This window comes from Drosophila hydei, unplaced genomic scaffold (genome assembly GCF_003285905.1).
Source record: "Drosophila hydei strain 15085-1641.00,03,60 unplaced genomic scaffold, DhydRS2 tig00000001-arrow-pilon, whole genome shotgun sequence".
Taxonomy (NCBI): domain Eukaryota; kingdom Metazoa; phylum Arthropoda; class Insecta; order Diptera; family Drosophilidae; genus Drosophila; species Drosophila hydei.
Window position 1 is genome coordinate 8,011,823 of NW_022045643.1, and position 26,095 is coordinate 8,037,917.

A 26,095-nucleotide genomic window follows, 5' to 3' on the forward strand; every position below is an offset into this window, starting at 1 on the left:
AATCTAAAACGGAGCTGATTTGTGTGTGTGCGTGTGTGTGTGTATTGATGTGTTGCTGTGCCTGTGATTGATAACATTTCTAATTGAATCACAACAAGAGCTACAAGAGGCTTAACACACAGAGAGCCCCAGAGAGAGCGAGAGCAAGAGAGTGATGGAGGGCGAGCTGGACAATGGGGCCAGAGGCGGGCCCCAACCAATTTTAATCGCAATCGCAATGAACACTTACAATTACATATGTTTGCGCTTCATTATCAGCAAAGCCGTCAGAGCCGGAGCAGCCTGTCACTTGGCCGAGGCGTGCACGGTTCCAAAACAATTGAAATTCAGTAGAACTCGTTGGGTTTTGCGGTACGGTTGGCTCCGCTAGCTCCACATTAGCAGCGCGTTCTTCCTTCTCTTCTGTTCTTTAAGTTCTGTGATATTTTGATCCTGTGCAGGATCACAAATAAATCTATATTGAGTGTATCTATAACCTGATTAATTATCTTTAATAATACATATATATATATAATATATATTTTGACAACATGCTGCGTAATAGCTGCAAGGCACTGCGCAACAGTTATTCAAGCAATACCTGGAGAGCGGCCAGCAACCATGGACCCAGGCAGCCAGTGAGTGCACTAAAAACAAGTCAAAAACAAATATTTTTACAATATTCAAGTGAAGTGTTTGGTCAACATATGAATTTAAGATATGGCGATAATCGGTAGATTTTATATATAAGTTAATAATTAATATACTCGAACTGTTTACTTGTGATCTCTGCACGAAGTTAAGTCAGTGAGATAGAATTATACTTGTTCGTTTATTGGTCAAATCCGTACTGAAATATAAATGACAAAATATTCTTAACATAAGCTAGCCCTGACCTATAATCGCTGTGTCAGCGATTATGCTGAATGGATTATGTTTCAACGTTGCGACAGCACATGGAATGTTGACGGCAACGTATTGTGGAGTTTGGCATAATTGGCATTAAGCATTGTTGCAGCTTTGCTGATCGTGCAGAACTGCAGTCGTTGACTTTGTCTGACCGGATGTGTTAACTCCTCCCTCACTAGTTTGAAGGCCGTCCTCGGTTTTCCTCAAAGTGTCGATGACAGCTCGTATCGAGATTTGTTGTTTATTCTCTTTGTATTTTTGATGAACCTTGAAGACGACGAGACCGATGATCAGAGTGACGAGGGATGCTGTAAACATCATAGGCCATATTGCTAGTTTTTTTCGATGTTTCCAATATATTGAAGATTCTCAAAGTTCAGCCTCTGAAGATAGGGCATGCTTAAAATCTCTCGGTGGCCAGTTATGTTTAGGGTTGTCGATATTGCTGGGCCTGGATGACGCCTGAGTATGTTTTTGGTATTTTCAAAGAGAGACCCATTCACGTGGATTTCCTCATCAAACGTCAGCAGGTGTGTGCCGTGAATGACTCTATCAGTGTTGCTATTCATCTGTATTGTAGCTGTAGCTTCGTTGATAACGATGATACCATCGTCAATTACCATCAGCGGCTGCAGATGGCTGGGACGAGTCTTACAGTGTGCTATACCTCCAGAATGTAGTTGTTGCGCACAAGTTGCTGACTTCAGCTGCTTGCAGAATGTAGAGGTGAGAGTAGCGGTGCAGTTTCCGATTGCTAAGATATTGTTACCACAATCTGCGACGTTGTTATTTTCTTCGAGGTCAAGTATCGTTCCATTATGTTGAACGGGGAATATGGTTATTTTCTTACATATTACGCTAGGATTTGGGTACTTGATAAGAAAGTGTACAAAATTATGATCTAAAAAGACTTTTACATAGGCTATTTCAATTAAATCTGTTATAGTTAAATTTGTAGAGTGCTCATTTAAAATTTGACTTAGGTCGTTAGAGTCAAAAATTGTTGGGTTTATAATTTGAATCTTTGCGAGCGTAATAGACAATATTAATGTTTCGAGTTCAGAGATTATAATTCTATTTCTTGTGAGTAATGCTTGATAGAGGTTCCTTGTATCGATCTGTGTCTCTTTTGCAAATCTAATTATTTTATTTACGAATTCTGTTAAGTTATTAATTTTTTCTTGTACCTTTGTATTTATAACTGCCTGCTGTTCAATTGAGTAAGTTAGTTTTTGCTGGTGAAATTTCAGATTTTCGAAGTCATCAAAGTCAGGAGTTCCTGCTACTATCTTTAAAGCTGTTCCTAGAATATTTATACTCCTAGCTTGCCTATGGTGAATGTTAACTGTTTCTAGCAGTGTCCTAATATGACTTAAATCTGATTCAAGAATTTGTCTCATATGAGACTGTGGGAATTGTGAATTCATAAGTGAATTAGTTTCCTCGGCAATTTCCGAGTACATTGTGAGATTAGAAGAGTGTCTTAAAATTTTAAAATTTTCCCAAATAACTACGTTTCCGTCCATGATGGGAATATAGTCCGAGTTCGAGTAATTAATAATCTCTCCAGCTGCTGTTGCTACTAGAAGTAAAAGGCGAAGAATCCAAGCCCTAGTAAAGATAGGATACAGAGCTGAATAAGTACTGGAAGGATAATTATTTTTTCTTATCTTATGTTATCCTTGTGTACCTCCCTCCCCTTTATAAGAACCGTTGACCCCAAATCGGCTTCCACAATGACTTCCTCAAACAAAGGAGTTAGCTTGTTACCAAGTCTTTTATTTAATTTCATAAGTACCTTGTCGCCTATTTGAAAAGTTCTATTTCTTCTGTCCGCGTTTTGTCTTTTCAGTAGCAGATCTTGTGCTTTAGATATTTTTTCTCTTATTTCTGCTTCAAATTCTGGTGGGGATGCATGAATTATGTCGATTGGTTTTTTATTAACGACTGAGTGAATTGATTTATTGTATTCTATTGTTGCCTGAAGTATAATATCGGTAGTGTCATTTAATTGTTTTTCTAATTTCAAGCATCTGGCAATTTCTGCAAGAGTACTGTGAAATCTTTCTACCTGTCCATTTGAAGTACTATGTAATGGTGGCGAATTTACAATATCAACATTAAACCGGTTTTTTAAAAGAGACCTTATTGTTTCTGAATTCAGTGATGGTTCGTTATCGCAGTAGATAATTTTAGTATTAGGGTAGAAATTCATGAGCTGTAAGATGGGGGACTCGATATCTATTATCGTTCTGGAAGCTATGGGCTGAACAATGGCAAATTTAGAAAATTTATCAATACAGGTTAGAAAATACTTTTTATCTGTAGAAAAAATGTCAATATGGAGAATTTCCCCTACTTGATTAGGTACTGGCGTTTCGCCAATGTACTGTTTTTGTGGGTGTCGGTCATATTTTCCTTTGCTGCAAGTCTTACAATTTGCAACTACTTCGTTTGCTAGACGGGTCATTTTTGGGAAAAAATAGTCTTGGAGAATTTGTTTTATATTCTCTTGCGCTGCTCTATGTGCTCTGCCATGTTCTGTGACTATGATTTCTTTTTGCTCATTCCTATCATGAACATCGATGACCAATTTATTTGAATGATAAAATTTGGTTGAAGGGAAAGTCTCAACTAGCTTGTTTTGTATAAATGCTAGTATCGGCAGGTCGCATTTGATTGCATTCACTACTTCTTTTTTAACCGCATCACACACTTTTTCTATTAAGTTTTCTCTATTCGAAAAATGTATGATATGTCTTGTTTTTTGTCCGAACATAATAATAATTTTTTCAGAAGCTATAGTGCTTTCTTCAATAATTATTTGGTTCCTGAAACAATTAATCGGTTTTTCAGTAGACTCGATAGTGTATGTCAATGATAACTCACTATGTATAGTGGCTAAGTCTGATGGAGCATCTTCTTCGAGAGCGTAAAGGTTTTGTCTTGATAGAGCATCGGCGACAAAATTTTCTTTACCGGGCTTGTAGAAAATTTGAGCATTGTGCTCATCGATAAAGGATTTCCATCTCTTAATTTTTGCATTAGTGTTTTTGTCTGAGACTGCAAATGTTAGTGGCTGATGATCGGTGTAAATACTTAAATTTTTTACACCGTACAAATAGTTTCTTAGGGATTTTAGGGCCCACACTATTGCCAGTAGCTCACGTTCATTTGTGGCGAAATTTAATTCGTTGTCTCTTAAAGTCCTGGAAATCATGGTTATCGGCTTCTTGTTTTGTGACAAAACGGCGCCTAAGCCAGAGGACGAAGCATCTGTCGTCAAATCGAATGGCTTCTGGTAATCAGGGTATAGGAGCATTACATCTTCGGAGCTTAAGATATTCTTTAATTTCTCGAAGGTGGCTATCTGCTTTTTATCAAGGTTAACAGGAATTTTTTTCGATTGTCCTGCACTTGTTTTACCATTATCACCCTTTAGTATATCTGTCAATGGTTTGGCTATAGATGCAAAATTTTTTATAAAGCATCTGTAATAGCTCGCTAGACCAAGGAATGATCTAACTTGGAACAAGTTGGAAGGCTGTTGAAATTTGCTAAGTGCTTCAACTTTGCTGGGATTAGTTGTTATACCGCCACGGGAGACCACAAATCCAAGATACTCGACCTTTTCTTTAAAAAAGTGAGATTTTTCCCGTGATACCCTCATGTTAGCGTTATACAATTTATCTAGTACCCAGGCGATGTGGTGAACATGATTTTGCATATTTTCAGAGAATATGATCACGTCATCCACGTAGACGTAGCATGACTTCCCAATCTGTTCTCTAAGTACGTCGTCAATTGCTCGTTGGAAAATTCCGGGGGCATTCTTCAAACCAAAGGGAAGTCTGCAAAATTCATACTTCCCATTTCCTACAGAAAATGCAGTTTTTTCTCTATCTTTTTCTGCAAGAAGTATTTGATGAAATCCTGATTTCAGATCGAGCGTCGTGAAATATTTGGCTTTACCAAGGTTTGAGAGAATAGCTACAATGTTCGGTATAGGGTATTTGTCATCAACAGTTTTTGAATTAAGTTTCCTAAAGTCAATTACAAGGCGTTTTTTCCTATTTCCTTGTTCGTCTAGACCCTTTTTATCTACTACCCACACCGGATTATTATACGGTGAATTAGATGGTCTGATAATATTGTTTCTCAGCATGTCATTAATTTCGTTATTGACAAACTCTGATACTCCTAATGGGTATGGGTAAAGTCTAGAGAACACTGCTTTTTCGTCTTCTGTTCGAATTGTAGCGACAATATTTGTATTGTAGGGAAGAGATTCGTTAGGGTCAGCGAAAACGTTTATTTTTTCTTGTAACATTTTCTTAAATTCTTTTTCAATTTCTTGCGGAACTTTTATATTTTCTACTTCGGTAAAGTTAACATTTGGGCTTTTTTTATATTGAATTATTTCAGATCCATCTTTTGTTTTTAAGACGTTATTTTTCAAATCTAGATTTGCGTTAATTTTTTTTAAAAAATCAAGTCCTATTATTCCATCAAAGCTTGACAAGCTAGGAAGTAAAAAAAATGTGGTTGTTGTATTAAAAAGGTGCATAAGACATTTCTCTTGGACGGCATTAAAGCCATGAAGTGACTTAACTAAAAATTTTTCTTTAACTTTAGTTACATTTTTAAGTTCCGGGATTGGTTTTATATAGTTTTTTGAAGCGCCTGTGTCTATTAGTAATTTAATCTGTCTACCTGCTATCGTTCGCTCTACAAACGGTAACAGGGAACAATTTCTAAAAAATTGACCTCTTGAATCTGATCCTCATCTTCTAAATCTGATACCTCAGCCTCCGCTACTGCTTGGTACTCCTGCTCCGATTGACCTTCAGAATTTTCATATTGTGAGAGATGATTAATTCTCTGTTGTTTGGGACCTGTAGTTCTAGCTGTTCCACTACTTGCTCTTTTTGGCACCTGATTTTGGTAGGAACCACCTTGGTTTGGGTATTGAGTTGTTTGCCTAAACCGAGATGAAGTGTCAACGTCCATAGGTTGTGGTGGTTCTTGTTTTATATTCGGGCTATTGTTTTGGGTTTTTTGTTTGTAAAATGGAGTTTTTACTTGGTTTGGGGTACTTTCTACAGTGGGCTGCCTTTGCTGTCTCTGTTCCTGACGCTGAGCTCTTTCTTCATTATTCCTAGCAAAACTACTAGCGAATTGGAAGCGTTCATGATTAGATTCAACTTCCTGTGCAAGTGCCAGTGCTGATGGCAAATCTTTTGGCCTTGCTGAAAATAGAATGTCACTGAGAGATTTCTTTGTGCCTGAAATGAAGACTCTCAATGCATCTGCCCTGTATTTTTCGTTTAGAGAAGGAGCCAAAGTAGAATCGTAAGTCATAATTGTTTTGTTTATGAGAAGTGTTAATTTCTTTTCAATTTCCTCATAATATTGGGTTATTGTCAGGGTTCCCTGACGTAGAACGGACAACTCTTGCTCGATTATATAGATGGGGCGTTTATCGGCGTATGTAAAGTCAAGTCTATTGATAATTGCTTTAAAATTTAGTGGAGTATCGTATGACGACAATACCATATCAGCAGGGCCTTTGATTTTATTCCTAATTATACCCAGCGCCTGATAATGCTTTGAGCTTCCTACATAATTTTCAAAGATTTTATATGCAGTGTGTGCGGCTTTCCGCCACGAAACATAAGTCTCGATTTTTCCCTCAAAGTCTGGTACTGATTTAATTATGTCCAGTGTTTCGTCACATTTAATACCTACTATAATTTCTGCATCTTTAAATACTTCAACTTCGGGTACGGACACTGTTGCATTTCTAAACTCGTTTCTCATTTCCTCCATTTTTCTTTCAAATATTTGCGCTTGATTTTCTAATGCACTGTTTACTGCATACTCAAGCAGCGCTTTCAAATTCTCTTCACTCACTGCCATTTTATTTTTTGTTTGTTCCGGCACTAGTTTGTTTTTTATATCTTTTATTAGTTCCTCTAGTTCTAAGTCATATACTTCTTTTTTACTCATAAGATTTTCAATTTAATTCAAAAATTTTCTGTCGCAAAGACACTTTACAAACACTTTTTGTTTAAATTTTTGTATTTTTTTACTTTAAATAAGCACTCTACTCACATTTCTTTTGAAACTATGGTATTTATATGTTATTGTAAATCTCCTTTTCCGTCTGTTTATCCCGTCTGCAAGTCCAACGATGTCGATCCAACGATGTTGCCTCCTTGCTTGAGATTTCTTTGATGAGCAGGTTCTGCCAGTTGGGCGCCAGTTAATAATTAATATACTCGAACTGTTTACTTGTGATCTCTGCACGAAGTTAAGTCAGTGAGATAGAATTATACTTGTTCGTTTATTGGTCAAATCCGTACTGAAATATAAATGACAAAATATTCTTAACATAAGCTAGCCCTGACCTATAATCGCTGTGTCAGCGATTATGCTGAATGGATTATGTTTCAACGTTGCGACAGCACATGGAATGTTGACGGCAACGTATTGTGGAGTTTGGCATAATTGGCATTAAGCATTGTTGCAGCTTTGCTGATCGTGCAGAACTGCAGTCGTTGACTTTGTCTGACCGGATGTGTTAACTTATATATACAGTCATGAGCTAAAATTTCCATGAGTTGAGGCTGTTTATGTTATTGATTTTCTTATAATCAGATTGCCTCGTGGCCTGATTTTCATTTGAGTTTCTGTTTTAATGACCTGATGAAATCTTGAACCATTGGAATATCATCAGCTGCTTACACTCGACTACAAAGCTCAGTTACCTAATGCGACAAATGGTGCACTCCAGAGCAAAAATTTGCTCTATTTATTACAGTTATTAAGTTCTTTTTGACCCACTAAAGAGTACACACAATCAAATGGCAAATCAGACTGAACACTTCAACAGTCACTTGCTATCGATAACTCAAAAAGTTGCTGAAATGGAGTTATCGAAAAGCATATCACTCTTGTTTAGTCAGCCTATAGACTCGACTCATCGATTCATCAACCTCCAGCTCATCATTGTATTTTGTAGCTCTTATCAAGCGCAGCTCAATAGTATATATTGGACTTTGATTTCCAGTGGCAAATCTAATGCAGAGGCTCAACAGAACAGTACAGAAATAGATGAGAGGCAACGTAGGTCAGTGGCTTACTGACCCAGACACTTGCAATATCTACAAAAAAGAACACTTCAAAACAGTTAGACCAAGTTGTATATAAGGGTGATTAAAATGGTTTGCTGATAAGCAATACGTTGGCAAAAATAAAGAAGAAAAATTGATTTAAATCGTGGGGAAAATTACTGGGATCATTGAAGCTAATGACAGACCCTGCGGCACCCGTGACGCACTTGCCGCTGATCATTAGAGAGCTGATTGGGCTCTCTCCCCGGTGTTATGCAAGCGATTGATTGAGGGACTGACCGCACACACTCTCAGATTAGGCATAAAATTTTCCTTGGCACTAAAATTTAATCAGCACTCAATCAGCGCCATAAAAGAGCCGACAACAATAACAGTCAGAGTGAAAATGTAGTTGACGACTTCAGTTTGATTCTTTATGACTAATCGAAGTGGCAACAGCTTGGCATAGCAATAAGGATTCTTGGGTCTTGGGTTTTGGGTTGAGCTAATTGAATGGACAGCTAAAATCGATTTATGTTTTTTGGGTTAGCGGAGCATGCTGTAAATCATTTGCAGTTTGGGTACGGATTGAAGGACATGCAAAACATACAAATACCAAAATGGCTGAGCGAGTCCAAAGGCAGCAACAGCAGCATATTGTGTGCATGACAAACTGATAAAATGTCACAAAAAGTATTGTCACAGCACGACAGCTGTTGGTACAGTGCGGCGTATACGTGTTAAAATAAATTGTAAAGTGTAAATATTGTATTTCAAGACTGACGCACGTACTGTCTGAAAAACCAGCTAAGAGAGGGAGCTGATGTTGGAGTAATGGCAAGCGGCTTTGTTTGGCCTGTGGACGGACATTCAATGCCGCACGCAGTTCGTCTTTTACAATAAACTTAAAACCCTTTTAAATATGCATCGACCGGCCCTGGGCCACGGGCAAGGGTCGACAGCTGCATTTGCATATGTCTAAAGTCCACTGTCCGCAAAGTCCGGCGTTGCCTTTGACACTCAAAACGATTTGGCTAGGTCAGGGTCGTCGCTTCGTCACCTCCCTTGGTGCCTAGCCCCGACTAGAGTATGCCGGCGTCATCGTCGCCCCAGTTTGACACGTGTTGGCAGTTATGGGGCAGCTAGTTGTGTGTGTGTGTGTGTGGTACATCATAAAAGACGAAACAGTGGGGTGTATGAAAAACATGGCGTAGCGTAACAAGCGTAAAACATGGCAGAAAAAAACAAAACAAAAAGCAGCGTAGAATATTTGTGTAGAGCACGAGAATCAAGCAGCTGTTGTCATTTTTTGGTTGTGTGCTGTGCATTGGAGCCGCCGGGAAACGTTTCTTAATAGAACTTTAACATTCTATAATAGTTGCCGCATGAGTGGGCTAAACGATGACCCTTCAAATAAATATGTGATATCTCTATGGATTTTTATGGTTTCTTCTGTGCGATTTGCTGCAGCTCTGTCAAAAACATATTGAGGATTAAAGCTTGATTCCATATACAATCTCAGCATGCGAATGTAGCTATATGAGCCGTGCTCTTACATTTGCACAATTTATGCACTATTTGCTAAAATATTCCACAGTAGATTTGTATATTTTATTGCCCGTTAAACTAGTGCACACACTTTTCGCATTCGTGTTCATTGGCCATAACAGTGTTTTTTTGTCCACAATTTTATTGCCAGTTTTATGGGTTTCGTCTACGCAGAGTCATAAATTAAGCGAGCAGAGCCAACTTTTCGGGCAGTCAACAATTTAATTGCTTGATAATTAGATTCGTGAGAGGCGCAAGTGTTAAACTCTTTCTCCGACAGACTGGAGCAGAACTGTTATCGTTAGGAAAGCGAAACACGCGATGCTCAACATTTGATAACAAACAATAAACAAATTGCTGACCAAACAATGGCTCAAGGTTAGCTCTGTTTAGATATGGCAGCGTGTTTTATTTAACAAGTAATTTTTTTTGTAGACAGAGTAGAAACGTCTGAGCGTGAAAGATTATTTGTATAATAACAATTTAGTTGCTATGAATATTAGACAAATCGATACTAGCCCGTCTATTGAGTGTCTTAACTTTTATTGCTGATACTTATCTGTTGACGGGCTAAATATAATGATAAGAAAATAAACTGAGCGCATGGCAAAAGCCAAGTAAATGTCAAGAACATAAATAGGCAAACAAAATTGTACCTTGCGATCGCCAGAATATTTTTACGAACTGTATTTACAGCTGTGCTGGCTGTCAGCTTTATAATGTTGACAATTCGATGTAAGAAATAAAAATATTTACGCCTCAATTTAATTTACAGTTCAATTGTATAATAATTGGCATTGACTGGGCCTTTGAATGTGCCATTGCCGTTGCCATTTCCATTGCCTTTGATTTCGTTATAAAATATGTGAACATAAATAATTTGCGGCGCGTTTCCTTTTTATATTGCGCCTGAGCCAAAGCCAATCAATACGACGACCAAACAAAATATTGAACAGTCACTGAAGTGTGCACAGGCCAATGGGGCGGATGATTGATGTGTTGAAAACCTGAAAATCGACTGCATAATGGCCGTGCTAAGCTTAAGCAAATAGCCAGCACTTAGGACTGAATGAGTCAAGACTTTGTTTACTTTTCAATTGCCGCCAGATGTGGAGTAAAGTAACAAGTGATTGGGTCGAAAAGTCAGGAAGAAACTCTAAAAGCCTCTGATAGACTTGGACTTAGTACACATATTAATAAAATTGTGAATACAAATTTATAAGTGGCGTAAAGGGTAAACTTATAAGGTTTTTATTTTTTTACGACTTTATTTATGCTGCCAAAAATATTTGACTTTTTCGACATAGCTTAGGAGCTTAGGTTATGTTAATAGAAACAACTGGAAAATAGAAACAACAAAAATTTTTGATTCATAAGATATGATAAATTGAATCAGTTACGAACACAGAAGAGTATGAAAGCCACTTGTATATGTATGTGCCTATACCTGGAATCGATTTAGATACGTCTATCTGTTTGCCTGTTTATCAGTATATCTATCTATAACATCGTCAAATCATTTATCAATAGAGCCTATTACTATCTGAGGTAGCATTAAGTCTAACTCAGACATAAGGCTAAAGAACAGAGTTGCATTTCGAGACACTGTGTGAACTATATTGAGCTTGATTTAGAAACAATTATTATTAATTAATCCTTAATATAATTTATGCTCAAATATATATTCAGCTCTTTCGCAGTTCACTTGACTGCGTCTAAGTCACGTTCTAGCTTGAATAATCGTTATCATAATATTCCTACTAGCTAGTATTGATGCTGACTTATGCATAATTTATACAATGTTTCTACATATTCATATATAGACAAAGTAGCCATAATTTCATACCTGCATTCAGTACATTTCATCGTCAAGCCTTGTGCTTGAATTTCATTTCATGTTTACAATTTCATTTCAATAATTTTAAAGCAATTTAGCCAAGGCATAAACAGATTGTCAATTCATTTCCGGCTATATGTTTCCCATATATATATTCTCAACATTTTGTTTTTGATCAGAAGTGTCTATGTGATTGTTGACGGAAGCATTTGCTTGGCTGAAATTTCCGTCTGCCAGGCATCAGTCAAGCGGGCGGGCAGCGCAGCAAACTGTATATATTTCAAATATTCGTCTATCATATTTTATTGAAATAGAATTCAGGATTGCAAAGCATGTGAACAGGATTCGTTTAGGCATAATTCAGTTATGCAATTTGCAGTTGAGCGACTTCATTGCTTTGGCCTGTTGCCCATATTGCGTATACGCAGCAATTATCGCACACGGCACCTAATTATTGGCTGTTTTAGTTGTTGCTAACTGTTTATTATGCACAAATCCATATTTACAGCTACGACTTAACGGCAATTGGTAATTATGATTAGGGCCACACGCACACACAACTGATTAAGTTCGGTGATTAGCGATTAGAGTGGGAGACTGGGCGGTCTAATTAATTGGATTGCCATTTGGACTACGCTTAGTTGATTTTATTTTCAAGCTCTTTGCTCTCGTAATTTACGACCTCATTATGTGTTTGTCGATTGTAACTGATAATGCACACACACACACACACTCGAACCTTTGTGTGCCATTGCATGGGGCATTGGGCATTGGGATGCGCTCTCTCTCTCTCTCTCTCTGTTTATGACTTGTGCTAATATTTGTTTAATGTCTTGATTTGCTGTAGCTGCTGTCCATAGAGAAACGCTTGGAGAAGGCCCATCCACAGTTTACGGAACGAAGTCAACTCAAATATGCCCGTCGCTTGGTCGTTAAGCTGGGCAGTGCTGTCATCACACGCGAGGATAATCATGGCTTGGCTCTGGGTCGCTTGGCCTCCATTGTGGAGCAGGTGAGTGTATATAAATATCAATCTATCTTAAATATAGTTGCATTACTTTAAACACTATCCATTTTGACAGGTCGCTGAGTGCCATTTGGAGGGTCGCGAGGTCATCATGGTGACCAGCGGAGCTGTGGCTTTTGGCAAGCAGAAGCTGGCTCAGGAGCTGCTCATGTCGCTGTCGATGCGTGAAACGCTGAATCCGAAGGACACCAAAGAGGTGATACATACACACGATATCTGCAATTTAGAGTTTAGCACTAAGGTTGCGGCTATTCAATAGTTCGATGGCGCCACATTGGAGCCGCGTGCAGCTGCTGCGGTGGGTCAGTCGGGTCTTATGTCACTCTACGATGCGATGTTTGCACAGTATGGCGTCAAGATTGCACAGGTCGGTTAAGCGAATTAGAGAGCGTTCGACTGCTACTAAATGTGTCTGCCCTATTGATTTAGGTGCTGGTTACCAAACCGGACTTCTACAACGAGGAAACACGCAACAATCTCTTCTCCACGCTCTCCGAATTAATTAGTCTAAACATAGTGCCAATCATCAACACCAACGATGCCGTCTCGCCGCCCATGTTTATACGTGACGACGAGCCCGCCGGCGGTGCCAGAAAGGTGGGTACTCAAACGCACCACTAAGTCACGTGGCTAAGCAGCATTGATGCCTCCCTCACTCACTCTCTCTCTCTCTCTTACTATGTTCTGGGCTGTCTTCTGCAGGGCATACCCATTAAGGACAACGACAGCTTGTCGGCCATGCTTGCTGCTGAAGTGCAGGCCGATCTGCTAATCCTTATGTCCGATGTCGATGGCATTTATAATAAGCCGCCCTGGGAGGATGGTGCCAAGCTGATGCATACCTACACCAGCGACGACATCAACAGCATTGAGTTTGGCAAGAAGTCTAAGGTAAGTGAGGCTACACGCTGTCAATTTAAACACAGCCAACTCTCTGAACTCTCATAGTTGCTTTATACAAATTGGCCTAGATAAAATAATTATTGATTTTTTATTAAGTTTTGAATTTAATAGGATATTCTTGAAAAATTCTCTGCTATTAGAATCATTTGATGTTTAATCAACAAAGGTTTTGTCAGTTCTGTCAAATATTCATTATTTCAGAGCACAATTTAAGAAATTCTTCAAAAATCAGACTTAATGAAACTTATTTAACAAACTAGTTTTGCATATGTATATATATTTCTTACAACTTTTCAAGACGAAACTAAATTCGAAATATTAATTTTCATCAAAAATTCTTGCCATAAATGGAAAATAAAATTCATTTTGTAGAAAAGCTCTGATTTCTCAGCAATTTAATTAACACAAAATTTCGCTTTAATGCAATGAAATACATTTTTTTTCTATGCTATCTAAAAATTCATTGAATACAGCTTTCAAGTAAATTCTCTTGAAAAATTAACTTTAGGAATATCTAGTAAAAGCCTTGACCTTTTGACTAATTTTTCAGACAAGTTTCAAGTTGGTAACTCTTTTCTAAAGGTTGCATTGTGTTCTGTAACTATGAATGTTTTAAATTGTTTTAAAAATCTTTTTAGTTAGTTTGAAATGAAATTTATCAAGAAATTATTGAGAATATTTTGTAAGAAATTATTACTTAAAAATTTATGCCTTACAAGCAGTTTGAACTGAGAAAAAAAATGTATAGAAATATATTAATAAATATCTTAAATTTTTGACGCCTTTGATAGAACATTATTGGTAAATAAATCTTTAGAATACTAACTGAGAAAATTAAATGTATTTTTCTAATAAATTTCACGTATCTTAATTCTTTTTTAAGGTCTTTTGAGTTAATTAAAATTAAAAATATTCAAAAAATTGTTAAGATAAATATTCCTAATAATTTTTTATTAGGAAAAATGTCTTCATAGTTTTTTGATTAATTTTATTTTTGATTAACAATTTAATTGTTAGAAGTGTTCATACTTTTCCAAGCACTTTGAGTTGAGTAGTCCTAGCACACGCGTGAATTGATTTTTCTATATAAGAATATCTTCTACTTGTTGACGCCTTTCAAGTAAATTTGATATAAAATTCTTGAGAATACAATTTAAGAATATTTAGTATATAATCCAGGTTTATTTGGCAAACAGTTTGCAATATGTTAGCTCTCAGGTTTCGCAGTCATGAATATATGTGTATTTCTGTTGCAGTGGACTTCCATTTGTTATTTATGGCCTCAGTTCAGTGACAGTTGCTATTGCTTACTGTGTAGTCTGTTTGGCGAGGTGCTTGCATTAGCGCGAATCTCGTTAAATATTTAAAAGGCAAAACGCGTTGACACCGCAGAAACTTTTGCTGTTCCTGTGCAATAATTTCCTGGCTAGCTGACAAGGCGTTAGGTAGGAGGTGGGAAGCCATTACAGCTGCAGTTGTCCCGCCGCATTGCAAGTTAATGGCGTTTATTATGGGAGTTTGTTTATTGCACGCTTCACACTTTGGCTAACTATTTATAATACTTCAAGGTGGGCACCGGCGGCATGGACTCTAAGGTGAAAGCAGCTACCTGGGCCTTAGACCGAGGCGTCAGCGTGGTTATATGCAACGGCATGCAGGAGAAGGCTATCAAGACAATTGTGGGCGGCAGAAAAGTTGGCACATTCTTCACGGAAGCCACTGAGAGCGCCAACACCGTGCCCGTCGAGGTGATGGCCGAGAATGGTAAGTGTTACAAAACAGATTTACTTCACAAGAAAACAATGAAATGGCAATGCTTCTTGAGTATAGTCGGAAAGTTAGAATAAGTGAACAATGGCTGTGCTTTCTTAAACTTTTTACCTAGAGCTCGGCTCTGTTGTCAATAAGCACGCTTAGAAGTCTTACAGATTGAGCAAACTGCATTGTTTCAAAAGACAAATTAGTATATATAAATAGCTAATGCTGCTAAATAGTTGAATTAAGATTTTGGCAAGGTTTTCGAGTGAGGTTTTCTTGGAAGTGCAACACAGTTGGTTTGTTGACACTTGACGAGCTTTTGCTTGGCCAACTCTCAACTAGTCGGGTTAGCTAAGTGTTAAGTGGCTTACAATGGGCAAGAGAGGCGGACAGGGAGGGTAGAAGCTGCCGTGGGCAACACTTGGAAAGTGCCTGACTGACACAGTGGCCATTTAGTTTCCACCAATGCAGCTAGCAGCTGGCAAGTGTAGACGCTGTTGAGAAACGAGGTCACAATGGCTGCCTGTTGAGGTCTACCTTCGTCGAGCTGCTCCTCTTAGTTGCTCTAAGTGGCAGTCGTTGGCCCCACGGCGCCGAGATGGTCGTGGTCCGGGTCCTGCCACGTCCTGCTCCTAGCCTGACTGGCATGTTGTGCTGCAATTTTTAGTTAGCAAGTTTAATTTAATTGTTATTAAGGACAGCTGAAATACGGCGTTGGCAAACAGCTTGAAAAGTGCTTGTTAATTAGCTAGTTGCAACTTGTTGAATCGTATTTTGGGACAGCTGTAAATGGTTATTGTGGCCCCACTAGCTAATTGTATCACTCTTGATCTGTTTTTCAAGCCAAAAAAAAGGAACGACAACAAGCGAGAAAACTGCTATGAAAGCTTTTAAAAGCTTTACAAACTATTTGCAGCTGAGAGTTGTTTAAATATTTTATTGAAAGCCGCTTTAATTGGCAACTTTATTGCACAAGAGGCATTAGTTGCCAGCTTATCAGCTGCAGCCCGAACTCTAACTCGAACTCTAACTTATTTGACAGCTCGAACTGGCAGTCGTCAGATGCAGGCGCTGACAGCTGCTGAACGCGCCTTGGCCGTCAACAATTTGGCCGATCTGTTGGTCAGCCGCGAGAAGTCCATTCTGGAAGCCAACGCCAAGGACCTGGCTGAGGCGCAAAAGAGTGGCCTGGCTAAGCCGTTGCTGTCGCGCCTATCACTCAACTCGGCCAAATTGAAGAACCTGTCGATTGGCCTAAAGCAAATTGCCGATGACAGTCACAAGGTGAGTAGACAGAACTTCAATTAATTGTTCTTGCCGAAAAAACTTGACAGCGCACAATGGAAAAATCAAGTAAGAAATCTGCGAAAAAGTTCGGTCTAATGCAATTTAGCCTTGGCTGTTGAGAAATGTTGTTAAAAATGCTGTTGACTTTTCCGAAAAATTGAGTTAGCCTCTGGCTCTGCTTTGGGATTTGATCGCTGCCATTCTCTGGGCCAAGTGGTCATTTTGTGACGCAGTAGAACAAGAACAACGAGTGCCGGCAACTGTTGTCCTTATGCGGCTACAGTTTTCATGCTTTAACAATATTATGAAATCTCCAAGCAATTTTACACTTCAACAAAAATTGACACCCAAATGGAGCAGAGGGCGGGCGGCTGAGGCTAAAGGACCTAAGCAAGTGGAAGATAAAAGACAGCTTAGCTGCTGCACTGTCTGTGTGCGGGTTAATGTCACTGCCAAGACAAACACACACGCGTGCGGCTACAGTTGATGGAGTATTGAGAGCGAGGTCTGCTCCTATCCTTTCGCAGCCAGCCATTTTATTGGATGTGATTGTGCGGAAGCGTCGAACTTTTTCCCGCTTGCCGGCAACAACTTGCTCCGACCACATACGCTACGTACACACATTGCAAAACCAAATTCTGCCACAAAATGGCGGCAGCGCAAAAATCGTAAAATAAAAACCCATAACGCACTCCGTAGCTGGTTGGTTGGCTGGATGGATGGATGGGACAAAAGGTATTCCGCATGCGGCAAACAAATGCCGCGCCTGAGGCAGCAAACAAAATGTCGTGTGATGTAGATGGGTTTTCTGCCGAGCAATGAATGTGGCAAAAGTACTTTTGATGGGCAAAATAATGTTTCGCTTTGGCAGAACTTTGAATTGCACTTAAGCAACTTGAGTAGCTGCAACAAGTCACATAAATATTTAATGACTACGCAAATTATAATATAAATTAGAGAATTGAATCAGGTTAGCTATGGCTGAAACAAAGTTATTATGCGCTGCATAATAAACATTTTGGAAATTGACTTCGTCTCCGTCTAGCCCTGACTTATCCAATTGTCCTCTGCAAATATAATTTAAAGTTTCTCGTCGGGCCAAAGTCAATAATAATGACCATATAACCAAATTTGCTCAGCGCACAAGTTGAGTATTTCAAGCTGAGGTTACTTTCAGCAGGCAGACAGGCAGCTGCTGTCAGCTCGCAATATGCACGCTGTTTGCAGGCAATTTCCAGCAGCTTTTTTGTATCGTAAAGCGGAACGAGGCGCTCTGCATGGGGGCCCCAGCAGCAGAGCATTAAAAATAAATAAAGATTACGATGAGATGAACGCCTTGATTTATGTAAAACTGAGCCAGCAACGCCTCAAAATGGGCGCCTGGGATTAGAATCGGCGCATAAATAGTCGGTTATTTCATATAACCATTTCCCTCTGGGTCGCACATGGCGTATGTGTAATATAATGTATTAGCTGCTGAGTTGCCAAATGGCGTTTTATTTCTTGCAGAATGTGGGTCGCGTACTGCGCCGCACCCGTTTGGCTGATGGACTCGAGCTGAAGCAGGTAACCGTGCCCATTGGCGTGCTGCTCGTTATCTTCGAGTCCCGCCCGGACTCGCTGCCCCAAGTGGCTGCCCTGGCCATGGCTTCCGCCAACGGACTGCTGCTCAAAGGCGGCAAAGAGGCGGCGCACAGCAACAAAGCGCTCATGGAGCTAGTCAAGGAGGCACTCGCCAGCGTCGGCGCCGAGCATGCCGTCTCCTTGGTGAGTAACTAGCCAGCTGGCTGCTTGGACAGCATTGGCTTAACATTTTTGCTGCTCATTCGATAGGTTTCCACACGCGAGGAGATCAGCGACTTGCTGGCCATGGAGAATCACATCGACTTGATCATACCACGCGGCTCCTCGGAGCTGGTGCGCAACATTCAGGAGCAATCGCTGCATATTCCTGTGCTGGGCCATGCCGAAGGCGTTTGCCATGTCTATGTGGACAAGGATGCCGACTTGACCAAGGCATTGCGCATTGCCCGCGATGCCAAATGCGATTATCCAGCAGGTGAAATTGCGTTTATAACTGGATTAGCTGGAAGTTGATCTATCCAGTCTTGAGTCTAGTTTAATATATCTTCCATAACATATGCCCATAACCAAGCTGCCCCTTCATGACTCGATCATTGCTAACCATAGGCTAAGGACGAATCTCAAGTGCTTACAGACAGGATATCTCCTAGTCGATCAGCCATTCTCTCTACTGTTAAGTTATCACTGCTTCCTTTACGCACACACGCAACCAGCCACAACAGCTCGGTTTAAAGCATAATGCGCTCGTTGTTCATTTTAATTAGAAACTCTTCCGCGCCGCAGCGTTTTGTTTCAAAAATTAATTGCATTTTTGTTCTCGTTCTGTCGGGTTTTTGGCGCTGTAGCCTGCAATGCAATGGAAACGCTGCTCATACACGAGGATCTAATGAGTGGAGAGATTTTCAACGATGTCTGTAACATGCTGAAACGTGAGGGCGTCAAAATCTATGCGGGACCGCGTCTAAATCAGCAACTGACATTTGGCCCGCCCGCGGCGAAGAGCCTGCGCCACGAATATGGGGCACTGGAGTGCTGCATTGAGATTGTGCCCAGTCTGGAGGAAGCCATTAATCACATACATACATACGGCAGCGGTCACACGGATGTCATTGTTACGGAAAATGGTATGAAAATTGAAAATTAATTTTCAATTGCTCGCAATCGAAGCTGAAAAATTATTTCAGCAGCAAACCGGAACAGGGGGAGGCTCCTAAATACCTATAGCTAATGACAATTCAATGTGCGGGCCATAAATTTGTTTTGCCAGAGCTTTGTGTTGCCCGCTATGCAACATAACGAGCTGATGCCATGGGCAGCAGGAACTTTGGGTAGATTTATAGTGGAAAGGCACTTGGCATGGGTCTGGTCAGCAATCAATGAGAAAGACAACAATCGATAGGCATTGCCTGCTGAAAGTATTTGAATGTGTGGAGTGGTCGAGTAGAGCAGATGAAAATGTTGGAAGAACGGATGTGAATATGGGACGTGTGATTAGAGTAGCTAAAATTGATAGAATGAATGAATAGGTGCAGAGATAGATTGATAAAGATTGATGCCTTAGCAGAAGGACAGTTTCGTAGGTAGACATATATATATAATATATTATATGACAGATGGATTGCTGGTTAGGGAGATGCATTGAAGGAAGGCAGCATAATAGCAGAAGTGCGCAGATTTATGAATAGATCAATGGACAGATTGTATGATAGATAGATGGGGTAGTAGGGTAGGGTAGATAGCATAGCTTGTGTATGAGTGAGCTATGGCAATCTACGCTGAACAGATTGTTGCTTCTTCTTACAATTAAACTGACTTTATCTTATCTCTGTTGCCATAATCTTTCAAGGCGTAGCTCATAGATCACAAGTGTTTTTCCTATGTCTCTCAACTTGCTTGTTCTATTTGTTGGGAATATTTTCTCAGCTTTTGTTTAACACAATTGCTTCTTTATAATGTAGAGCAGTCCACAGGTTCATGCTGGGTTTGAGTAGGTTGGCAATGTAAGCCTACAAAACTTGCTAAGCTTTAGTTAGTTTCGTTGCTTTTGGAAGTATCGATTTTGATACTGGTATCTACAAAAGACTCTGTCAAGGCGGACTCTCAAGTTATGCCAAGCATAAAGGCAGCTTACAGACTGCTTTTCTCCCTTATGCTAACAGAAATTACTAAGCCTCAGCAGTAAGAATTTGTCTGAATCTCACTCAATTGAGGCATTTTCTGGCTAAACAAGTTCTTTACTTAATCAAACTATAAATTTAACATTCGTTCACATATATATATTTAATATTTAGTATTCAGTGAAATTATATATTTGCATTGCTTAATCTGCCTAGGCACTTCAGCTCGTATCAAGTTTCGAGTTGCCTAACTCAGTCATGTTGTTCAGTGAGCTGTGTATTAATTGAATTAAAAGCAAAGAGCCAATGTCAGGGCAAGTGCAGTGCATAGGTCGAGTCGCTTGTTGTTGTGACGCCATTGGCAGGGTCTTAGTAAAGGTTGGGATCAGCTTTTGGTTCGTTGTTTGCTGGCTGGCAAAACAAATGTAAATCATTTGGGAAATTAATTTTATTCAGCATTCAGCATGCAGTCGGCACGCCTGCATATTGCATATTAGAATTTGTGCTGTTGCTCTGAATTTCGTACTTTGTTTGGCATTTAACATTTTCCGTTTTCCATTTCGTGCAGATGCCGCGGCACAGCATTTCCTTGGCAGCGTGGACAGCGCCTGTGTGTTCCACAATGCGAGCTCGCGTTTCGCGGACGGCTTCCGGTTCGGCCTGGGCGCCGAGGTGGGCATATCCACGGCCCGGATTCATGCACGCGGCCCAGTCGGCGTCGAGGGTCTGCTGACCACCAAATGGATACTCAACGGAAAGGACCATGCGGCAGCCGACTTTGCCGAGGGTGGACCACGCACCTGGCTGCACGAGCAGCTGCCCATCGATTAGTTCTCTAAGCTCTAAGTTCTTCATATGTAAATTCCTTGTAAATATGTGCAATTGAAAATAAATTTGCCGCAGCGTGCAACATCATAACGGATGGGTAATTATGGTTGCTTGGGCTGATGACAGCTGCCAGTCGCGGCCACATGGGAGAAATTAATTTATGTGGAAATTATTTGAGCGGGCAACTTGTTTAATTAATAAAATGTGTAGGGCTAAAGGGAAAACTGTCAGCGCGTGTCTTCGGCGCAAACTTTGTGTGCAAAGTTTAGCGCACGCCACGCCCACCAGCTGCACGCAAACGCCCGCTGAAGTTGAAGCGGCAGAGCTGTGGCTGCAACTGAAGCAGCAGCAGAAGCTGCAGCAACATTGTTGACAGTGAAAATTAAATTAAAATGACTCGAGCAGCCAAAGCAAGCGCTGATTAAAGTTGCAATTTTCCATAAATACGGCGAGCGCAAAAAATGTTGAAAACAAAATCATAAATTAGCCATAAAACGTGGGCGAGAGAGTGAAAGACAGAGAGAAGGAGAGAGTCAGAAAAAGAGAGAGAGAGCGAGAGAGTCGCTTGGTATGCACGCATCGTCAAGTATTTTAATTTTTATGTGCATTGAAGCAAGTTTTCAGCGCTCAGAGCTCAGCTCTCAGCTCAGTTTTCTGTTTTCAGTTTTCTCTGCCTGGAACTTGGACTAAGTTTATTTTAGTGCCGCACGCCGCATTGCGTGCCAAAGAGCCAACGTGGCAGCCAAAGAGTAACAGCAGCGCCAGAACATGGCCCTGGTGCTTGGCCCTTCAACCGGAACGCGATTTAAGGTGCGCTGCTTCGCCCCTGTCAACGCATCACGAGTCTCCGAGTCTCCGGGTCTCCGAGTCCCCGTAGCACTTTTAGCCAACATTTTTGAAGTTCGAGTTGGGTCAGTTTGCGCCCATTTCAGCCATTTGTAATGCCAAACTCTCGGTTAGCGCCATTTTCATTTTCCGTGGCGAATAATTGCTTGGGCCAAGCGAAAAGTTTGCGCCACGAAACTAGCTAAATAAATGTGGCATGCAGAAATGTTTATGGTATTTTGAAAATATGATTGCCCTAAAGATAACTTAGGAATATTATATGTTTGTATTATATTTTATCTGTAAATAAACTGCTTTGAAGAGTTAATAGTTAGTCTCTTATACTGTATCATATTCGGCAATTTTTCTTATGATCAGCAAGAGATCTAAGAACTTTAGCTTCTGAATAATTCTTTATAGGATTATCTGAGAAATACTTGAATTTCTTAAGCATTTTATATAAATAATAATATTTATTTTCAATTGAAAATTCAGTCAAAGTCTTAGCGCTGTCAAAACTCAAATAGCAGAAAGCTTAAATTCGTATGAAATGGTGGAAAAAGTGTTGAAAACTTTTCAATTGACCCATAATCCATCTAGTTTCTAGGCACTCTCTTGTCTAGATAACAGGCTAGATATTTCAACTGGTTTTTGGGCAACTGCGCACAGACAATGATTCGTCTGTGTATGTATGTATATATGTATCTGGTGGCAGTACCTGCCGCTGGCAACAGTCACGTAGTTTCCAGATAGTTTTGCCAAGCACTTGAGAAAGTTCCCAACTACCTCTGTGTGTGTGTGAACAGCAGCTATAACTACTGTAGTCGTGGCTGCATAGCAGTTGAGTCTGCAGTTATCCAAGTTGAAAAAATATATAGAAACTCTTGCATATCTCTGGCATGTTTTGTCTAATAACTCACTGCCAGCTAGAATTTTACGCTACACTCAATTAAAATAATAAACAGCACGCATATAAATCTCGTAGCTAATATTACGTTAAGATCTAGCGATATGTGCCTGCACTGCCAACCGAGAAATTGTCACACACACAATTGCTTGGGGCCGCACATAATAATTTTATTTAAATTGTACGTCGGCTACACACAATATTATAAAGTACATTATATATGTATATATTTAAAATTATTTAGTTGTTTTTTTTTGTTTTGAAATTTATTTCTTTCTTGGGCCGCACCATCTATGGACCGAGCGAGCAGGCAGTCAAATCATTTTGTCACATCATTGGCACACAATTCGTGATATACAGAAAGGCTGCTCGCTGCTCGATGTGGCCAAGTATGTGGTGCAAGCATGCATTGTTCGGTGCAACGCATTTATTTATATAAAAACTTAAAAATATAACAACAACGTATGCCTATACAAGTCCTGGCGCATCTTCGCCCTCATGCAACTTAGCTGGCAACGACTGCAGCAGGCATAATTTGATGAACATGAAATGATACAAGCTGAAAGTTGCCAAACGACTATTTAATAATGTGGAATACCCTAACTTAATATCAATTTTCGTGTGACATATAATGAGTATTAAACAAAAGATGAGAAGAGTTAGAAGGCAATAGGAAAGTGGAATGGAAAGAGTTTGGATTTTGTTAACTGCTTTGATGAAAACTATACTGGAAAATATATGTAGCTAGATATTTATTATATATAATATATAATAAAAAAGTATATGAAGCATATTATATATAAACTATATTATATATAATATCCCAAGCATTTGCATGGGCATCGCTGCTATATGCATTCAGCATTAAATCTATTATTCATAATCAAATAAATATAATTTATAAATATATTCAAAAAGTCTCTGAAGTTGTTGAAAAAGTTAACAATGTGAGAGCAATATAATAGAACCTAATAAAAAAGAAATGATATCAACTAATTATCAATTGTATAACTCTAAGACTTAGCTAAATTCCCTTGAGTCAACTTCATTCATAGCGCATAGCTCCCAGCTCATTCATGTTTTCGACAAAGAAACTATAGCTAATGTACCCCATTGCAGCTTAGTATGCCAAAATAAATTCTATGCTGTCAGATTCCTCAGTTGCGTCCCTGCTTCGCCCTGCGCCCATGGTCGCGCCTTTGCCGCACGCTCAGAATTCATCAACATGTTACTAGGGTGAAAAATATCCATTGTTCTGAGATGACGGACAGAACTTATTTAAATGCAGATGTCGGCCATATAGCGAATCACTCTGATTGCTGTCGCTGTGGTATATACACGTCGTGAGTGGCGCCTGCCTGCCTGTCTATCGACAATCGCCAGGATATAACGTTTGAGTCGTCTCTTTGCAGTTAGCTAAACTCAATCTTCTGCCAAAATGTGTGACGAAGAGGCATCAGCTCTGGTTGTGGACAATGGATCCGGCATGTGCAAGGCTGGCTTCGCCGGCGACGATGCGCCACGCGCTGTCTTCCCATCCATTGTGGGTCGTCCTCGCCATCAGGGTGTGATGGTGGGCATGGGTCAGAAGGATTGCTATGTGGGCGATGAGGCGCAGAGCAAGCGTGGTATTCTCTCTTTGAAATATCCCATCGAGCATGGCATCATCACCAACTGGGACGATATGGAGAAGGTCTGGCATCACACCTTCTACAATGAGCTGCGCGTGGCTCCTGAGGAGCATCCCGTGCTGCTCACCGAGGCACCACTGAACCCCAAGGCCAATCGCGAGAAGATGACACAGATCATGTTCGAGACCTTCAACTCGCCCGCCATGTATGTGGCCATTCAGGCAGTGCTGTCGCTCTATGCCTCCGGCCGTACCACTGGCATTGTCCTGGACTCCGGCGACGGTGTCTCCCACACTGTGCCCATCTATGAAGGTTATGCCCTGCCCCATGCCATTCTCCGTCTGGATTTGGCTGGTCGCGATCTGACCGACTACCTGATGAAGATCCTCACCGAGCGTGGCTACTCGTTCACCACCACGGCTGAGCGTGAAATTGTGCGCGACATCAAGGAGAAGCTCTGCTACGTCGCTCTCGACTTTGAGCAGGAAATGGCCACCGCTGCCGCCTCCACCTCGCTGGAGAAGTCTTATGAGCTGCCCGATGGCCAGGTCATCACCATTGGCAACGAGCGCTTCCGCACGCCCGAGGCTCTGTTCCAGCCTTCATTCCTGGGCATGGAGTCGTGCGGCATTCACGAAACTGTCTACCAATCGATCATGAAGTGCGATGTCGACATCCGCAAGGATTTGTATGCCAACAATGTGCTGTCCGGCGGTACCACCATGTATCCTGGTAAGTGAACTGAAACTCAAAAGACTTTTCAGACTCAACTTCAACCTATCTCTCTCGATCTGCGTGCTCTTTGCAGGTATTGCTGATCGCATGCAAAAGGAGATCACTGCCCTCGCTCCGTCCACAATTAAGATCAAGATCATTGCACCACCTGAGCGTAAATACTCTGTCTGGATCGGTGGCTCCATTCTGGCCTCTCTGTCCACCTTCCAGCAGATGTGGATCTCCAAGCAGGAGTACGATGAGTCTGGCCCCGGCATTGTGCACCGCAAGTGCTTCTAAGCGTCAACAGCAGCCACCAACAACCACCAACAAGAAAATCAACAACAACAACAACAACAACAAGACCAAGAGCAAAAAAGAACAACAACAAGTGGCGTTTATATATAGCCTATATGAGAAGATCTTATACGCATATCTTATATCTGACATTGGGTATATGTTTAGCTATGACCAGGCTAGCTGCATCTGGGCGCCCACCCGGCGCTGCAGATAAAAGTATCTTTAAAATTACATTTAGTTGAAAAGAGGCGGAGGAAGTAGAAGAAGTTGAAATAGAGGACAAGAGACCCCAGAGAAAACGAGTAGGTAGAGCATATTTTATATTTAGTTACGATCTGGATTTTCATTTGTTTCTAAGTTACGGAGCTGACCAAGAGCCAAACTCAATAAATAAAAGACAATCGGATGTACAACGAAGCAATGTGTATATATCTATATATATTTGTATCTTTATATGTATATATTTATAACTTCAACGAAACTTTGAAATGCGCTGAAACAGTCCCAGTTTGTTGTATGTACGATGGGCCTGGCAAACTTTTTTAATTACGCTAACCAAGGGGAATCCATTGCGATCTTATCCCAAAACGTCAATCAGCAATTTGTGAAACTTTTCAGCTGTCCGTATCTGTATCCGTATCTGTAGCTGTAACTTTGTATCTGTAGTTGGCTGAGTTATTCACGCAGTTTGCTTGGCTGTCAAATTTTTCGGCCCAGCTTCGTCGCTTCTCTCTCACGGAAGTTGCTCAACTTAGACGGATGTGTATAGGTACGTGTGTGTGTGTGTGTGTCTGTGTGTGTGTCTTGTGCTTGTATTGTTAGTCTT

The 26,095-nt window shown here is 40.4% G+C and overlaps 2 protein-coding genes across 2 annotated transcripts; both read left to right on the forward strand.

Moving 5' to 3' along the window:
* The first annotated feature begins 342 nt into the window (after positions 1 to 342).
* On the forward strand, positions 343 to 20,980 carry LOC111599236 (delta-1-pyrroline-5-carboxylate synthase). Its single transcript, XM_023314833.2, has 12 exons — positions 343 to 617; positions 12,236 to 12,400; positions 12,471 to 12,611; positions 12,675 to 12,782; positions 12,845 to 13,012; positions 13,118 to 13,306; positions 14,887 to 15,082; positions 16,119 to 16,360; positions 17,873 to 18,130; positions 18,197 to 18,422; positions 18,793 to 19,071; positions 20,633 to 20,980. Exons 1-12 carry the CDS (start codon positions 531 to 533, stop codon positions 20,893 to 20,895), a joined length of 2,322 nt encoding a protein of 773 aa, XP_023170601.2. The 5' UTR covers positions 343 to 530; the 3' UTR covers positions 20,896 to 20,980.
* A 2,892-nt stretch (positions 20,981 to 23,872) lies between these two features.
* LOC111599234 (actin, larval muscle) lies at positions 23,873 to 25,686 on the forward strand. Its single transcript, XM_023314831.2, has 3 exons — positions 23,873 to 23,967; positions 24,037 to 24,987; positions 25,064 to 25,686. The coding sequence occupies exons 2-3, from the start codon at positions 24,063 to 24,065 to the stop codon at positions 25,267 to 25,269; spliced, it is 1,131 nt and encodes a 376-aa protein (XP_023170599.1). The 5' UTR covers positions 23,873 to 23,967; positions 24,037 to 24,062; the 3' UTR covers positions 25,270 to 25,686.
* Positions 25,687 to 26,095: the final 409 nt, after the last annotated feature.

Excerpts from the sequence above, each read along its gene's own strand:
- LOC111599236 (XM_023314833.2), top strand. The coding sequence starts at position 531 with ATGCTGCGTAATAGCTGCAAGGCACTGCGCAACAGTTATTCAAGCAAT. Across the intron at positions 618-12,235 it reads ACCATGGACCCAGGCAGCCA|CTGCTGTCCATAGAGAAACG; the intron begins GTGAGTGCACTA and ends GATTTGCTGTAG. Across the intron at positions 18,131-18,196 it reads CCGAGCATGCCGTCTCCTTG|GTTTCCACACGCGAGGAGAT; the intron begins GTGAGTAACTAG and ends CTCATTCGATAG.
- LOC111599234 (XM_023314831.2), top strand. The coding sequence starts at position 24,063 with ATGTGTGACGAAGAGGCATCAGCTCTGGTTGTGGACAATGGATCCGGC. Across the intron at positions 24,988-25,063 it reads CGGTACCACCATGTATCCTG|GTATTGCTGATCGCATGCAA; the intron begins GTAAGTGAACTG and ends TGCTCTTTGCAG.